Genomic DNA, 18,219 nt, shown 5'->3' with positions numbered 1-18,219 from the left:
TCAGTATAACTGCACATGTCATTTAATGATGCTGACAAGCATGACGTGACTTCCTTAGCTTGATTTCTGGCCTGCTGCTGACACACGTAGATAGTCAGGCGGGGCTGTATACACCTGAGAGATATGAGCAGAGTACGAGGTGGAACATGAATCAACACGACACAAAATGGTGGGTTGTTTGCCTTGTTGTTCACCGAAACAGAACTTACGCTACAGTTTCTGAAAATGTCTTTTAAACATTTAGTATATAAACTACATTATTAATGTATTTTTCCATTCTTTATATCACTTTTTGTCAAGTTATCCGTTAAGAACAACAACAAAAAGATGTGAAGAGTTTGTATGGAGGCAATGACTTTTGCATTTGTCCATCTTCCAACAACACCTATAATTGTTTTTCTCGAGGCCACATTTACAAAAGAACGATCCACTGAGGACGTTTTCAAAAAAAGTTCCACGTTCAGAAAACCACTATGACCACTATTTCCACTATAATTCATTTAAATGAAGTTGGAAGTTGAAAATAAAGTCAAAGTGTAGTCCCTGTTGTGATAAAAATTCCTCCTCCTTTCTTTTACTTGGCAGTTAATGTTTCAGTATAACTGCCACGTTGTTTCTTCCTCCTCTTTAAGACCAAGGTGCTAATAGATCAGATCATGTCAGAGAATAGAAATGTAGAAATAAATCTCACAGTTGGTAAATGTGAACCAGATCAGCTGTCTGAGGGTTATTGGAGGATAAACGTTGGCACTGGCCACACCTAAACCCCAAATACCTGAATCCAGTTTATCCTGAAATGTAACTATGAAATGCACACGCGCACGTCATTTCATGATGCTAACAAGCATGGCGTGACTTCCTTATCCACGTCAGGAGTAGAAGTATTTGTAGCTGACGAATATATAATAAAAACAAGTTCTCCCATGTTTGACTTGTTTTTACCTTTAAATTCACAAATGATTGCTTTCTTTGCAGTGCAGATTAATTCAATGATGAGAGGCATTTGATTGATCCCCAGGTGGTCTTTGAGACGCAGTCATTTATATTACATGCTTTTTCTTGATAGACACGAGGGAAAGTCATGTTTTCATAGTCCACAAATAAAAAACTTTCAGGGCCCCTTATATATGTTCAAAAAACTCACATGAACTTGACGGCCAGATTCTGATTCTTTTTTGAACATTGTTTCATCTGAAATAAAAAATAGTTTTACTCTCTGTCGTAACAGGCCTTTAGATGTACTTGAATTAACTTTTTACGAATATTAAGGAACAGTGGAAAATTCATTATTTTAACTTAAATTAAGTTAAATTAATTTAACTAGATAAACTGATGATGAATGATGAGAAAAGTGCATCCTCTCCATCTTTTGCCTGCTCCACTTTTTAGAAAATGTGTGCTCAAACAGACCGTTTGGAGATTTTCCCTTCATGACATCAAAAAGGGCAGCAACCCCTCCCCCAGCTGGGTGACACTCCCACAGCTAGGTGTTTGTTCTGCCCTCTGAGTCTGCCTTCTCACCGTAAACAATAGAACATGGAGCGAGAAAGCCCGAGTCACCCGAACCCTTCCAGAGAGGGGGCGTGGTCAGACACAGCTCATTTACATTTAAAGGTACAGACACAGAAACAGCCAGTTCTGAGCAGGGCTGAAATAGAGGGGTTTATAGACATGATCAAATACAGGATCAGAGTTGATTTAGAACAAGAAACTTCACACACATGTTTTGGGGAGTTCTGAGACTTATTTATACTGGTTGAAGAGGAGGAGAATATGTGACCTTTAATACATTTGGGGTTTGACTAAACAATTGGTACAAAAAGTAAGCAGTAGGCTGCAAGTCAGCGAGCAGCTGTTAGCCTGTCTGTTATCCACCAACAATGAACTGGATTGACGTTGGTCCAATAAAATTGCTTATTTTGTCCAGTTAGATCATTTTGTTAAACCAGAAACAACTGTTGTATCACTTACTTTAAAGGTGCTGGACTCCTTTGACATTATCAGTCATTTATCTATTACTTTGTTTTTGAAATTGTATTTTACACAGACATTGTGTCAGTGAAAAGGTAACATTTACAACATTTAGAAGCTGCACAATAAAACAAACAAATTAACCAATCAAGGCAGCAGTATGTCATAAACTTAGTTGTTGCCAGATAAAGATAACGTTTCTGTCAGTGGAGTCTGGAGGCCTTCAGAGAAATGTAACGGCTGTTTCTGGTTTTAGAAAAAAGCATCCCACTCTGTAGTTAAAGGAAGTTTTCTGTAATATTGTCAGAAAGTTACAATAAGCATCAGAGCCTGTAAGTTGGAAAAACACATTTTTTAATGGACATGATTAAATATGTTTACCCTCGGGGGTTACTTCTCATGCGTTACGGACTGATTCTGAAAAAAAGGGCTGTAGTTACAAACTCTGAAATTCTTCTTTGACTGACTGAAATGTATTCTGCACACTTCCACTGATGAAACGTTGAACCTGCAGAGCAGCTGTTGGTCATTTCAATACAACGTGGTAGCCGTCTGTGCTTCCGTCTGGAAAATACAAAACGGTGAAAGATCAGTAAAACTCCAAAAACTAGGCCACACATAGGAAATATGTTGTGAGTTTAAAGGTTGACTAATACAGTTATTACCCCTTGTAGTGCTGAGGATGAAGCTCATTTCCTCCTTAAAGTTCTGAACCATCTGAAAAGTATGGATGGACCAAAGTTGACATCTTATTTGCATTTCCAAATCATCATCATCATCATCATTAAACCGCTGTTTCCCGTACAACCAGCCTTTCACAGGTTCTGTTTTTAGCTAGGTTATAAACGCTGACAGGACGGGTTGAACTTATTCCAATGACGCACATGAGAACTGCTTAGTCTGTTTCTTTTATCTCCAAATAGTGTTGTTTTTTAAAAATATAATTTTGGGCCATTTTTGCCTTTTTTTCCTAGCCTTTATGTCAATTCACCTCGTCGGACACTAACACATGAATCCCGGAGGGGTTTTGTCTGTAGATGTGTGTGATTTGCTGTGGAGTGATGCTATACAGCATGGCGATCTTTTCAGACAGGTCCAGCAGTGTGAGCTCTTCCAGGTACAGAGCGTGGTAGACTGCAGAGAGGACAGGGGAGACAGAGGAAACATAAGAACAGGATACAAGTCAATGTCCTACTTATGGAGGACTCCAAGTGATGCTGTGAGTTTTATAGATGTTCTCTTGTAAAGACAAATATTGTTTTCCTCATATTACCACAGCTACAGTGAATTACTAGAAACTACTAGAAAACATTTCCAGAAACCCTTAAAGACCCGGTCACCCCTTTGAAATATTAAAAATGATAGTAAAGAGTGTGCAAATAAAGCCAGGTAGACCTATACAAGTAGATACAATACAATAAATCTGATGAGATCTTTTTGTGTGCAAATAAAAGTTCAGATTTAGTTAAGCAACATGATTTTGAAAGTATTAATTAGTGAATATGTTTCAAACTTTAGTGATCTCAAGTATTACCATGATTACAATAATTATGCTTTTGCATAAGCATGTTACACTTTGGGTGCACTCACCGTCTCCCCCGCCTGGTTTGGTGGGAGCTTGATTTCTGGCCTGCTGCTGACACACGTAGATAGTCAGGCGGGGCTGTATACACCTGAGAGATATGAGCAGAGTACGAGGTGGAACATGAATCAACACGACACAAAATGGTGGGTTGTTTGCCTTGTTGTTCACCGAAACAGAACTTACGCTACAGTTTCTGAAAATGTCTTTTAAACATTTAGTATATAAACTACATTATTAATGTATTTTTCCATTCTTTATATCACTTTTTGTCAAGTTATCCGTTAAGAACAACAACAAAAAGATGTGAAGAGTTTGTATGGAGGCAATGACTTTTGCATTTGTCCGTCTTCCAACAACACCTATAATTGTTTTTCTCGAGGCCACATTTACAAAAGAACGATCCACTGAGGACGTTTTCAAAAAAAGTTCCACGTTCAGAAAACCACTATGACCACTATTTCCACTATAATTCATTTAAATGAAGTTGGAAGTTGAAAATAAAGTCAAAGTGTAGTCCCTGTTGTGATAAAAATTCCTCCTCCTTTCTTTTACTTGGCAGTTAATGTTTCAGTATAACTGCCACGTTGTTTCTTCCTCCTCTTTAAGACCAAGGTGCTAATAGATCAGATCATGTCAGAGAATAGAAATGTAGAAATAAATCTCACAGTTGGTAAATGTGAACCAGATCAGCTGTCTGAGGGTTATTGGAGGATAAACGTTGGCACTGGCCACACCTAAACCCCAAATACCTGAATCCAGTTTATCCTGAAATGTAACTATGAAATGCACACGCGCACGTCATTTAATGATGCTAACAAGCATGGCGTGACTTCCTTATCCACGTCAGGAGTAGAAGTATTTGTAGCTGACGAATATATAATAAAAACAAGTTCTCCCATGTTTGACTTGTTTTTACCTTTAAATTCACAAATGATTGCTTTCTTTGCAGTGCAGATTAATTCAATGATGAGAGGCATTTGATTGATCCCCAGGTGGTCTTTGAGACGCAGTCATTTATATTACATGCTTTTTCTTGATAGACACGAGGGAAAGTCATGTTTTCATAGTCCACAAATAAAAAACTTTCAGGGCCCCTTATATATGTTCAAAAAACTCACATGAACTTGACGGCCAGATTCTGATTCTTTTTTGAACATTGTTTCATCTGAAATAAAAAATAGTTTTACTCTCTGTCGTAACAGGCCTTTAGATGTACTTGAATTAACTTTTTACGAATATTAAGGAACAGTGGAAAATTCATTATTTTAACTTAAATTAAGTTAAATTAATTTAACTAGATAAACTGATGATGAATGATGAGAAAAGTGCATCCTCTCCATCTTTTGCCTGCTCCACTTTTTAGAAAATGTGTGCTCAAACAGACCGTTTGGAGATTTTCCCTTCATGACATCAAAAAGGGCAGCAACCCCTCCCCCAGCTGGGTGACACTCCCACAGCTAGGTGTTTGTTCTGCCCTCTGAGTCTGCCTTCTCACCGTAAACAATAGAACATGGAGCGAGAAAGCCCGAGTCACCCGAACCCTTCCAGAGAGGGGGCGTGGTCAGACACAGCTCATTTACATTTAAAGGTACAGACACAGAAACAGCCAGTTCTGAGCAGGGCTGAAATAGAGGGGTTTATAGACATGATCAAATACAGGATCAGAGTTGATTTAGAACAAGAAACTTCACACACATGTTTTGGGGAGTTCTGAGACTTATTTATACTGGTTGAAGAGGAGGAGAATATGTGACCTTTAATACATTTGGGGTTTGACTAAACAATTGGTACAAAAAGTAAGCAGTAGGCTGCAAGTCAGCGAGCAGCTGTTAGCCTGTCTGTTATCCACCAACAATGAACTGGATTGACGTTGGTCCAATAAAATTGCTTATTTTGTCCAGTTAGATCATTTTGTTAAACCAGAAACAACTGTTGTATCACTTACTTTAAAGGTGCTGGACTCCTTTGACATTATCAGTCATTTATCTATTACTTTGTTTTTGAAATTGTATTTTACACAGACATTGTGTCAGTGAAAAGGTAACATTTACAACATTTAGATGCTGCACAATAAAACAAACAAATGAACCAATCAAGGCAGCAGTATATCATAAACTTAGTTGTTGCCAGATATAGATAACGTTTCTATCAGTGGAGTCTGGAGGCCTTCAGAGAAATGTAACGGCTGTTTCTGGTTTTAGAAAAAAGCATCCCACTCTGTAGTTAAAGGAAGTTTTCTGTAATATTGTCAGAAAGTTACAATAAGCATCAGAGCCTGTAAGTTGGAAAAACACATTTTTTAATGGACATGATTAAATGTGTTTACCCTCGGGGGTTACTTCTCATGCGTTACGGACTGATTCTGAAAAAAAGGGCTGTAGTTACAAACTCTGAAATTCTTCTTTGACTGACTGAAATGTATTCTGCACACTTCCACTGATGAAACGTTGAACCTGCAGAGCAGCTGTTGGTCATTTCAATACAACGTGGTAGCCGTCTGTGCTTCCGTCTGGAAAATACAAAACGGTGAAAGATCAGTAAAACTCCAAAAACTAGGCCACACATAGGAAATATGTTGTGAGTTTAAAGGTTGACTAATACAGTTATTACCCCTTGTAGTGCTGAGGATGAAGTTTGTTTCCTCCTTAAAGTTCTGAACCATCTGAAAAGTATGGATGGACCAAAGTTGACATCTTATTTGCATTTCCAAATCATCATCATCGTCATTAAACTGCTGTTTTCTGTACAATCAGCCTTTCACAGGTTCTGTTTTTAGCTAGGTTATACACGCTGACAGGACGGGTTGAACTTATTCCAATGATGAACATGAGAACTGCTTAGTCTGTTTCTTTTATCTCCAAACAGTGTTGTTTTTTAAAAATATAATTTTTAAATTTTTGCCTTTTTTTTCTAGCCTTTATGTCAATTCACCTCGTCGGACACTAACACATGAATCCCGGAGGGGTTTTGTCTGTAGATGTGTGTGATTTGCTGTGGAGTGATGCTGTACAGCATGGCGATCTTTTCAGACAGGTCCAGCAGTGTGAGCTCTTCCAGGTACAGAGCGTGGTAGACTGCAGAGAGGACAGGGGAGACAGAGGAAACATAAGAACAGGATACAAGTCAATGTCCTACTTATGGAGGACTCCAAGTGTTGCTGTGAGTTTTATAGACGTTCTCTTGTAAAGACAAATATTGTTTTCCTCATATTACCACAGCTGCAGTGAATTACTAGAAACTACTAGAAAACATTTCCAGAAACCCTTAAAGACCCGGTCACCCCTTTGAAATATTAAAAATGGTAGTAAAGAGTGTGCAAATAAAGCCAGGTAGACCTATACAAGTAGATACAATACAATAAATCTGATGAGATCTTTTTGTGTGCAAATAAAAGTTCAGATTTAGTTAAGCAACATGATTTTGAAAGTATCAATTAGTGAATATGTTTCAACTTTAGTGATCTCAAGTATTACCATGATTACAATAATTATGCTTTTGCATAAGCATGTTACACTTTGGGTGCACTCACCGTCTCCCCCGCCTGGTTTGGTGGGAGCTTGATTTCTGGCCTGCTGCTGACACACGTAGATAGTCAGGCGGGGCTGTATACACCTGAGAGATATGAGCAGAGTAAGAGGTAGAACATGAATCAACACGACACAAAATGGTGGGTTGTTTGCCTTGTTGTTCACCGAAACAGAACTTACGCTACAGTTTCTGAAAATGTCTTTTAAACATTTAGTATAAACTGCATTATTAATGTATTTTTCCATTCTTTATATCACTTTTTGTCAAGTTATCCATTAAGAACAACAACAAAAAGATGTGACGGGTTTGCATGGAGGCAATGACTTTTGCATTTGTCCGTCTTCCACCAACACCTGTAATTGTTTTTCTCAAGGCCACATTTACAAAAGAACGATCCACTGAGGAAGTTTTCAAAAAATGTTCCACGTTCAGAAAACCACTATGACAACAACCGCTGTGCACACAGATCTGCGGAAAAAAAACCTTAAAAAAAAGCTGTAATACCCATACCAGTCCAGTAGCTGGCGGTGTGACTTTGTAATCAAACAACCCGTGCATGCTAAGCCAAATACTAACGAGAATGGGTAGAGCGTTCACAGTAAGGCCTCACCTTCCTTTCATGGTGTTAAAAAGACGGATACCATCAGCAGGGCCACAGATCTGGATCAAATCTTCTTTGCTCATCCTCAACAGATCAGCACCTGCAACAACGACGGATAATATTTTCCCCCTTCTTGCATTTCATCACTGAGTAAGTCAGCTGAGTGCCAGCGCTCTCTTACTGTATAATAATTCCATGGATTTTTATGTTTTGTATTGTTGGCCCCCAGTTACCTGAGAAGCTGGAGAAGAGCCGTGAGAAAGGAGAGAACCTGTGATGGTGCAGCCACTGCTGAGTGTCCTGCAGCGAGGTCGATGGCAGAAGGTGCTACATGTCAAAAAGAAGAAGAGCCCTTGAAATGAGTATAGCAGCACAGCATCCACTGTCTCCAAATAATGGCCTAAAAGGAATAAGAGAGCAACATTAACACCGCACTGTTCTACTGTTACTTACATCTGAGCAGCTGGGCATGAGCAGCTCCCCTTGCTGGTTTGGGGAACAGTTCCTTTAAAAACATGCACATAAGGAGGAAAGAACAGGTAAGGTGATTGGTTGAGTGTTTCATCCGTCAGTTAAATAATAAATTCAATGTTTTTCTTAAGCTGTGTTTACAGATCCCAGGTTGGTAACATTTATGCTCCTGCACATACTGGTGAGCACCCATAGAGGGAGCTGTTGCCACTGTAATGTCACACCTGTGGTTCAAGGGGACTTTTGGCTTGTTTAAACCCGGGCCCTAATGTGACATATTTTTGATTCTTAATGACTAAGATTACATTATTCACTTCAGAGCCACCAGAAACTTCTACCACGTCTACCACTGCCTCTGCCAGGTTTTTCCTGTTATTGTTGTGTCTCCAACTAACCCAGAGGAACTCAAAAAAATCCCAAGCCAATACTGAAAACGAACATATTGAGCTCTGACTTGACAGGCAACTTCTAAATTCTGCAATTACATTTTTTGTCAATGTAGCCTTGTGTGTTTAAAGAGAGAGATGTAAGTGCTGTTTTTTGGTCAACAAAAAGAGCATCTATTCCTGTTTAAAAGCTCTGTCTTTGACAGGAGTCTTTCTGCATTGGTACAAACATCTGAGCCCCTCAGTGACAGAAAAATATGTATCTGTATGTGCACATACTTTGACTGTACCTGAAAGACTGTTTGGTAGCCATGACAGCCCGTGTTGCCGCTACTAGCTAAGAAAATCTATGTCTTTCAATTCCAACATTTTGTGCACAGTTTGATCATTAAGCTCCTCATAAACGATTAACTAGGGCCCATATTTCAAACTAACATATTTATCCTTTAACCATCACCTAGTAGGATAATTTACATCGTACACCGCCAAAAATGAAACCAAGAAATCTTCTGAACCCAAGCCTGAGCAAAGAATTACATTTCTGCTATGAAATCTCTTCGAAAAGCACAACTTTTACAAACTTGACGTTCATCAGCGGTCTACAGGTCTACAGGTCTACAGGTCTACACTCCAGGACAAAACAAAATGAATGTGGTTGCTGACAGAACACAAATGGTGACGCTGCAGGGCTTTAATGCTGACTCACCCATCAGTGAAACTACAGGATGTCGGGGAGCTGTGGTAGACTGGTGATGGAGCGCTGCTGCTGCTGTGGTTGGTGAAGTTTAGAGCATCAGGCCAAGGAGAACACTTGATAGAGGAAACAGAGAAAGAACAGAGGTGTTGTCTGATTATTCATCAATGCACAGTTAGACGGAGGTCCTAAGTCTCTTTCAGTCACTTTTTTCCCATTTTTTCCCCCTGTTTAAAATGTCCATTTTGACAGTAGAAATCAACATGTTTACATCCTGGTACAAAAGACGACTTTGGTCTAACTAACTAACACACACTATACAAGGTGTGGGGGGGGGGGGGCGTTATAACTCATCCTGTTGGATTTTATGTAGGATATGATCTATAGACCATCATAGACAACACTGATCATTTCTGCAGTTCATCATTATTTGTACTTTCTGTAAGCACTGCTGCAGGGTCGGTGTCAGACGAGATGAATAACAACAAACTGAAGAAACTTCAGATTCAAACTGAGTGATGTGTTTGACTGTGAAAGAAAGCAGGGTGACTATGTGTGTCAGAATACATTACATTAAATGTTTACAGGACAAGATCCACAAAGAGGTAAGAGGTAATGCTTTGTCACCAGGGGGCGCCATCCCAGCTTTACCTGTGCAGTCTCTGAATGTAGACGTTTGAATGCTTTAAAAAAAAAAATTGTGTCCATGTACTTTTATAAGAGAAAAGGATCACTGGACTCATAGAGTGCATGTTTGAGTAACACTTAGAATCTGAATCAGAATCTGCTGAGTCACTTGATTTCCAAAGACTAACGAAATGGCACATCTGGGGTCTCAATCATTGACAGAGCTCAGCGGTGAAGGCAGCACACTTCTGAAGGAATGGCTCAAAACAAGGCAAAGCAACACATTAACATTCAGAACTCTAGCCCTGGTTTAAAGTGGACTGTGTGTAGGAATGTTTTCTGACTTGCAGGTCAAGCAAAGTAAATAATAAATCCATTATTTTGTAGCTTCAGTGCCGAGGAGATTACATTAATATCCACACAAGACAAGAGTGTAGCTGTGAGGTCAATAAGATTGCAACACTTCAGACAAAAAGAGAGTAAACAGACAGTCATCTCAGGTCAGATCTGTTATGTTATGTGGACAGTTTGCCTCACCTCTTTCAGCACGGTGGTCTCGTGGGACAGTTGATACTTTTCTCTGTCTTGAGGCGTCTTTTTAGCGATCTTTTCCCTGTCTGTCTTCAGTTTGCGATCAGCTCCTTTAGGCTGCCAGAAAAGAAAGAGACAAGAAGTAATCCAGTTATAAATATATGAATGTGTATTTCTCATGGATGATGTCGCCCGGTGGTTAATACAACATAACTTTGTGCTACAGGTACAGGCTGTAGCAAAGACACATGTCAGGATGAACGCTTCTTACCTTGAACACTTTGACCTGGCAGCTGGAAGAGTGGACGTGCTCCATGTATTCCCTGTGTTCATTGGTGGTAAAAGTGTCCACCTGGATACGAAAGGGGACTCCCTTTTCCCCGCCATGCTTCCTGGGGGTAAACTCAGTGCTAATGCAGTTGACCTGAGAAGACGATGCAAGAGAGGGTGTGCTTACTGTAAACGTTTGTGGCATGTGCTTAGAAAGCTTCTCCAGAGGTTTAGCTTGCGACTGATTAAATTGTACCTGGATGAAAACAGAAGCGTTCTTCACAGGATCCCAGAGAAACTCGATGGTGTTGAGGTGCATAGGGTGGGATCGAGGCTCCATTATACCCACTGACAGCGGGATATCTGCAAACAATCAGTCAAGATGGTTCACGTTCATTTTCTCAGTGGTTGGTCCTGAACTTTGATCAAGTCTTACAGTATATGAGTTTGTGTATGAATTGCCCTGAAGTTTGTTGAAATCCTTGAAAGTTTTTTGGCCTTCAGTTTTGCAGCCTTGAGTTTGGCATTTTGGCCGTCGCCATCTTGTTTCTGTTTTGTTTTTAATTTTAAACTAGAAGCCAACTTATATGGAAAGAAGAGTGGATACTGATTGCTTTAAGCTTGACAGTTTGTGTCCCGTATATGGAGGCTATAGTCCTCCAAGTGGACGGACCGGCTCCTTTCCTGCATGTCATTTCCCACTCTCTTTCTCCTGATTACCTACTCTATCCACTGTCCCATCCATATAAAGGCAATAAACAAGCAAATATTAATCTAAAAACAAAGAAAAAAGAAAAGAAAACAACATGGACTACTGTTGATATTCATCAGATTTGTCATCCCAAAGTATTGGAGTGTAATTCACTCTCTTGCCATCATCTCAAAAACTCCATATTTGGTCTCTCTGCCACAATGTGCGTGAAAGAAACTGAGCTAAGACTGATACTGGGAAAAGTTTCATAGTATCAGACCAAATAACTGATCTGCCCTTTTTAATGAATATCAGCACTTTGTATGTTGTTTGATCATGTCTTCTTTTCAGGGATCTTTGTTGGGTCTATCATTTGTAAGTTAAGTTCTCTCACCTATATCCAAGATCCGGTCCCCGGGTCTGTTCCACCTCCATCCCTCAAGCTGCTGGTGCTCCATATACTGCAGTCGACGATCATGAAACACCACTCGAACAATGCTCTGTGAACAGGCAGGATCAAGAGTTTAGGCCAGAGCACAGCTACAGCCTGAGCGGGGAAGCTGTCACACAGCCAAACAGCTGGACTGTTGGGCAAAGTGTGAAAAAGCTCCCCTCTATCAACCAATCAAACATACAGAGGTCATTCTTTACAGAGCATCTGCACATGTCCATCAGGACAATGAGACGCGGCACAAACACTGACTTCCTGCCTACAAATCAGGGCTTCCACACGTACATGGGCAGCAATTTAAAGATAAATGTTTTGAGATGAGAATAGTGTCATCATCCAATTGGGTCTTTGAGGACTTTATAAAGTCTTGTTTGGTGATATTCAAGCATATAAAATAAGGGAGTTTTTACAAAGTCACCAAACAGATCAAAACAATCCATCTGTTAGCTTTCCAGACCTCAGAAGTTTTTATTCTTTATTTGCCGCTAACGCACAAACTTTTCAATCTGCGTGGGAACCCTGAAAAAGCAGGAAGAAATCTTTTGACCATCCATGCACCCGTCAGAGCCAGTAGCTGTCACTGCTGCCTCATGACACCACCCTTGTGTTAGCTAGCATTCATCTTGTCACCATATCAGACAAAGATTAGATATGCAGTGCATGGGTTAGGATTTCATCAAAGGATTACTCTACTTCAACTCTCAAAGTTCAGTTCACATGTCACCAGCATTTCTACTCTTATCATAAAAGGGATTTTATTATATTTTAAAGCTTGGCCCTATTTCTTTCATATTTAAGGGTAAAAAAAAAAGCATCTCTGCACGCCTGAATGTGTGACAGCTGCATCAGATGAGAGTGGAACTAAAGGACAATAAAGGGAAACGCTAACACACACTGTCTCACTTTTTGCTGACACATTGATTGACCCACACAACATTTCAGAGTAAACGACTTAAACGATCAGGTACGATGGCAACAGCAAAACATTTCCATGTATACCGGTACTTAAAGAACCAAAGAGAAAGCTTCAGTTTTCCACCAGCCAATCAGAGAGCCACTGAGATTGACGATCACCTGAAGCTGCTTAGTGCATCATCAGCCACTACATTGTTTTGAGAAGTCAAGATAAATCACAATACATGTTAAATATTCATGTAAACTTTACACCCTGCACATTATAAAGTGAGTTTCATCATAAGTACCATCCTGTCATAGATGCATCTCTACCATAAAAGCTCATAAACAGTCACAAGACTTGAAATATCACATCAGTGAGTGGCTCTCTGATTGAGTGATGGAAAATGAAGGCAGTCTCTCTGGTTGTATTTATATACATATTTTTTGATGCTGCCATCGTACCTGATGAAGAACAGATAGACCTGAGCATTGAGGGATTGAATACATATGTCAGCACAAAGCGAGACAGTGTACAGGAGCTTTTCTCATGTCAACATATCTAAAAGGTCAAAATGGGACTATATAGGGTCACCTTTAATCGGGATCTTTCCTTTTGCCTATCTCTCATTAGTACCCTGCTCCCTTTCGAGCCATCCTATTCAAAATCCTGGCACTCATGGGATAAATCACCAGATTGGGTTAACAGCCTGTGAAAACATGTACCATCCATTGGCACATTTATGGGGGAGGGAGCATGCATGAGTGAGCACCAGAACTTTAAAAAGCCCTGGACCCGGGACGTCAGGTGTTTGCAGAGAAGCCACCTGTTTCAGAATTCTTGTGTTTCTAGGATGCTACTGTTAACATTAATGTCTCAGTGATGGCGGTGGCAGCCTGACCACGGAGACATGGCGAGTGGATGCACACACACAGAAGTGAAATAAGTGACCCTCCCTGCCCTTAATGAGTGTTTTAACAAATGTCTCTGCAGTGAAGGAGTCACTTCTGAAATGTCATCATATATAGGCTATACAGTAAGTAGTATGAGAGAAATTATGGGCTGATGTGTAAGTGAGAAAGCACTACAAGGCCCTGTGTCCACCTGGCCTTTTTTTCCTGAGTGGTAGCGTCTTTTTTCAACTGTTTTTAATGAGTAAAGAGCGTTTGCAGCAGCAGACGAACGCCTGGAGAAAAAGCGCAGCATCCAGTTCTTCTGAGCGCTCCTCCTTTGTTGTGCGGCCACTCCAAGCGCTCAAGTTGAAAATCTTACATACATTAATCTAGTTATGCCTCCTACGGATCGTGTCTTGTACCCACATCCTCTTTGCTCCATGTCTGCTGTAGTCAAAACATAGCTACAGTAAAAAACTGAGCAGTGTCGGTCATACAGCGGCCGATGTCATACAGCAGACGGTTGTCAGCGCACAAATGATTCATGCAAGTGCTCCCGAGCGCACAGTCAGCGCCTTTTTGCCCATAAAAAAAAGCTACAGGTGGACACCAGGCCTAAGCTGTCCTGACATTATACATTTTCAGGAGTGCATGTGTGTGGCTGTGGAGGCACCAGCATGAACTACGGCGAGTGTGTTTATTGTGAAGAGAGCGTGTGAAGTGAAGACAAGTTGTGTGTATTTGAGGAAATGGGTAAGTTTGGGTGATAGTACCAAGCTCTTCAGGGTGGACACCCCACCCCTGAAGTGGAAGGGAGGGTCGAGGGACCTTGGACAAACCAGCAAAGCGAAAACATAAAAACATTGAGAAGAGAAAGAAGAGAGAGAGAGGTCACATGAAATAACACACACAATGCCTTACACCTACCTTTACATATTTGCTGCTTATATCTGTATACTCCACTAGTTTTCTGTTTAGCATACGGATTTCGTAGGACTGACCTACATTTTAAAACATTAAGAAAAACCTGATTAAAATTTTTAAAAATGGGAAATCAGTCAATCAAAAAAGAAGGGGCAGTGGAGATAGAAATTAATATAAATCAAGTAGGCCTATACTTATAAATCATTTTTAAAAAAAAGAAAACGTTAAGTGAAGAAATAAAGGCCAGACATGATGAAACGTTATACTGAACAATCAAATAGTCAGGTCGGACATGTTAAGAATATCTATTTGAAACATGTTGATTTCTTGTTTTTAAATTCAGAATTTCACATTTTTACATTAAAAAAAATAATGATTTCTAAGAATTCTGAAAACATTTCAAACTTAAGAATCCTGAATTGAATCTTAGACTTTAACTTTCTTCCATAAATCAATCAATAAAAAACAATTAAATAGATATAAAGATCAAATTGAAAGTCAGAATTCAGTGATAAAACTAACGTTAGGATACTGACTCGATCAGTAAAGAAAAGTTCTAAAAAAAAAAACCCATAAGGGGCAGAATTCTTAAAGAACTTTAAACTTGTATTTCTGAGGTTTTCATTATTTTTTATAAAATTTGAATCGGCAAAAAACTTCTGAAATTTATATTTTTTTCTAGAATATTAAATTATTTCTATTTTGTATTTCTTTTAAAATCCAAATTTTAAAGTTTAAGTCACATATATTAATTTTAATTCTGTATTTAAATGTGTTTTTTTTATCTGAGAATAAAAAGTCAGAATTGTTTAAACTCAGAATTTCTTTTTCAAAATCCCTGATTTTAGAGCTTATTTTAACGAGTTAAGTGTTTTTAACTCTTGTCTTTATGATTTGCTCTTAATGTTTGTCTTTAAGTTTATGCTTTATCTTTATTAGTCTGAATGACCATAAAGATCTTTTCTCTCATCCTCTCCTGAGACTATCGAAGCTTTTTCACCTTCACAGTAATAAATAACCGTGATGGTGAAACATTCATCGTCATTGTTTACATGGCGATGGAAATGTTTCCCATTGATGCATTTTTTTTAAAGAACGCTTACGTCATTTTTTTTAAAATCCAACCAAATGACTGAACAGCAGATAAGAAGGGAGACTTGTTGATCAATGAGGGTAAACAAATCAGATGAGAAATGTCACTGAGTTAAACAAGAGAGGAAGAAATAATCAGAAGGTTGAGTTGGGGGGGAGCGAAGGAGAGGAGGAAGAACAATTTGTAGCGGCATTAAAGTAAAGAAAAGACGTGAGATATAAAAGATTAAAGATGAAACTGATCCAAGCTGACACATTGAGGAGCTCATGTTGCACAAATCCACAATAAGAAGGTCAACATTGAATCATTGCAATGCTTTTCAAATCCTACTTAAGCTATTTTAACATTAATGCTTCATTTCTTTGTATTAATGTAATCATCGACAGGAAGTCTACAGAAGCAAAAAGAGGCCATAATAGTAAAAAGTTTGCAAGTGACAAAATATCTCATTGAGTTGTGATGCTGTTCTCTCGACATGACATACAAAAGCTTTAACAAAAAACGTTGTAATTGGCTAATATAACGACATAGATTCTGTCATCTCTATGCATCTCTCAAACAGCTGTTTTTTGTATTTAAAAAAATAAAATTTTCTCTGATGATTTTAAATTGCTTTCAAAACAAATGCACAGGCCAGCCACATCGAGATCTTTAAAACGCTGTGCATACTATTTCTGTCCACAGGGGGCTGCAAATCGAGACAAATCAAAACAATTCCTAAAAGGCTTTTTATGTCAATGTTTTAGTATCGGAGGTGCCGATAGCCTAGCGGTTATGTTGCGCCCCATGTATGGAGGCAGCTGGCGTGGGTTCAAATCCGACCTGGGCCCTTTACAACATGTTACCATCCCCACTCCCACCTCACAATATTTCCTGTCTCTCTTCAGCTGTCCTATCCAATAAATGCAAAAAAGTAAAAAAACATCTTATCTAAAGAAAAATACTTTCCTCTGATTTTAATCTGCTTTCAAAACAAACGCAAAGGCCAGCCACATCGAGATCTTTAAAACGTGGTGTATACTACTTCTGTCCACAGGGGGGCGCCAAATCTAGGCAAATGAAAACAATTCCTAGAAGGCCTTTTATGTCAATGTTTTAGTAGCAGGGGCGGCGATAGCCTAGCGGTTATGTTGCATACTTTGTTTACGCAGGATTTAACCCTCGTCGCAGCGGGCGTGGGCTCAAATCCGACCTCAGCCCATCCCCAGACTCTCCTGCCAACGTTTCCTGTCTCTCTTCAGCTGTCCTATCCAATAAAGGCAAAAAAAGTTTAAAAAAAAAAAAAAACAACAAACATCTATTTAAAAAAAAGAAAAATAACTTTCCTCTGATTTTAATCAGCTTTCAAAACAAATGCTAAGGCCAGCCACATTAAGATCTTTAAAACGTGGTGTATACTACTTCTGTCCACAGGGGGGCACCAAATGAGACAATTTAAATAATTCCTAAAAGGCTTTTTATGACAACGCTTTAGTATCAGGGAAAATGTTACTCAGAATATCATCTTTCTGAAAGAATAAAAGATGAGCAATTTTCTTTAATTTAAATTCTATTTGCAATTTAAAACAGACAAAATCATTTGTGTTTTAGGTAATCAGTTGTTGAATGTTTTGCATTCAGAACATTTTAATACTACTTGTTTTTTGCCTCTCAGTGCTTCGGTGCAGAGTCCCACACCGCTGTGTGAAGTAAGTTCACACTGATATGGAGAATTATCAGGAGATAAATTGGATTTTAAACATTGCATCAGCACTAATCTAACCCTGCAGCTGCTTGGATTACATGTGACAAAATGAGCTCCAGTGCATTCAGTCGAAGTGGACATGCACATCCAGATAGCTACCTTGGTTGAGATAGGTGAGACTCTCCTCCTGCTGTTTTACAGCCGGTGAGGTGGCTGCACACAGAATGCACTGGAACGGCGTCCTCTTGGCACCGGTTTCAGCCATAAGCCTGGCTTCTTCGTTTTTCAAGAAGGGTGCCAAAGCCTCTCTGCAAGAGTCCAAGTAGAGAGACGTGGGGCTGAGCGTGGAGGACAATAAAGGTGATTGTTCTTTTATCTAATCATTAAGTCAGATGAACAAAGGTTGATGTTACAAAACACGGTGTCACTCATTTAGGTTGCATTGCTCTGAAACAGAAAACAAAGTCTACGTCACAGGTGTAAATATTGATTCTTAATGCTCATTTGAAATCAGTCCTGACGTGTTTTGGAAAATCTTAATTTTAAATGTCAGTTTCATGTGAATTATAAAACACTTTGATGTCTTCAGAGTTACTGCAATTCTGCACATTTAAAACAACAGAAAGAAGCCTCACTGCCTCTACTTCTCTGCACATATTCTTGTGCAGGTAAACATCACTGCTTGGTACTGACACTTTGCAGATTAAGCTTTCCTCTTTGAAAAATGGCTGAAGTGTCTTGACATGTGCTTTACCTAATGTAACTAGCAGAGTGCTGGTGGTAGGACTCAGGCTGGGAATGGCAGAACAGCATTATTTCCAGAGCAGTGTCTTCTTGTATCCCGGAACCACAGGGAGGACGTGGAGACGGACAGAGCTACGTATGTGCCTGCTTGCTTCAGCTCAGAGAGGTTTGCAGCCAGAG

General features: G+C 39.4%; 1 protein-coding gene across 3 annotated transcripts; it reads right to left on the bottom strand.

Annotated features, from left to right (window-relative positions):
- Positions 1–2,304: 2,304 nt before the first annotated feature.
- tfcp2l1 (transcription factor CP2-like 1) lies at positions 2,305–18,219 on the bottom strand. 3 transcript variants are annotated; one of them, XM_065962002.1, is made up of 15 exons: positions 18,050–18,219; positions 17,455–17,603; positions 14,522–14,595; positions 11,750–11,855; positions 10,921–11,027; positions 10,666–10,818; positions 10,401–10,511; positions 9,249–9,352; positions 8,139–8,190; positions 7,919–8,012; positions 7,695–7,785; positions 7,086–7,168; positions 6,488–6,630; positions 2,637–2,688; positions 2,305–2,535 (listed from the first exon to the last, which is right to left on the bottom strand). In XM_065962002.1, exons 1-15 carry the CDS (start codon positions 18,106–18,108, stop codon positions 2,498–2,500), a joined length of 1,416 nt encoding a protein of 471 aa, XP_065818074.1. In that variant the 5' UTR covers positions 18,109–18,219; the 3' UTR covers positions 2,305–2,497. The 3 variants fall into 3 exon arrangements, with proteins under 3 accessions (XP_065818074.1, XP_029133023.2, XP_020488882.2); XM_029277190.2 differs by lacking the exons at positions 2,305–2,535; positions 2,637–2,688 and adding exons at positions 5,663–6,065; positions 6,167–6,218 and having other exon boundaries at positions 17,455–17,633; positions 18,050–18,217; XM_020633226.3 differs by lacking the exons at positions 2,305–2,535; positions 2,637–2,688 and adding exons at positions 5,667–6,065; positions 6,167–6,218 and having other exon boundaries at positions 18,050–18,217.

The sequence above is a fragment of the Labrus bergylta genome, chromosome 13 (assembly GCF_963930695.1).
Source record: "Labrus bergylta chromosome 13, fLabBer1.1, whole genome shotgun sequence".
NCBI classification, from domain to species: domain Eukaryota; kingdom Metazoa; phylum Chordata; class Actinopteri; order Labriformes; family Labridae; genus Labrus; species Labrus bergylta.
This window is presented reverse-complemented; position numbering and strand designations above follow the sequence as displayed.

What these genes read in the sequence shown, in the direction of transcription:
- tfcp2l1 (XM_029277190.2), bottom strand. Translation starts at nt 18,108, where the DNA reads ATGCTGTTCTGCCATTCCCAGCCTGAGTCCTACCACCAGCACTCTGCT. An exon ending in TCCTGTAGTTTCACTGATGG is followed by an intron (nt 8,191 to 9,248) that starts GTGAGTCAGCAT and finishes ATGTTTTTAAAG; the next exon opens with GAACTGTTCCCCAAACCAGC. An exon ending in TCATGCCCAGCTGCTCAGAT is followed by an intron (nt 8,013 to 8,138) that starts GTAAGTAACAGT and finishes TTTGACATGTAG; the next exon opens with CACCTTCTGCCATCGACCTC.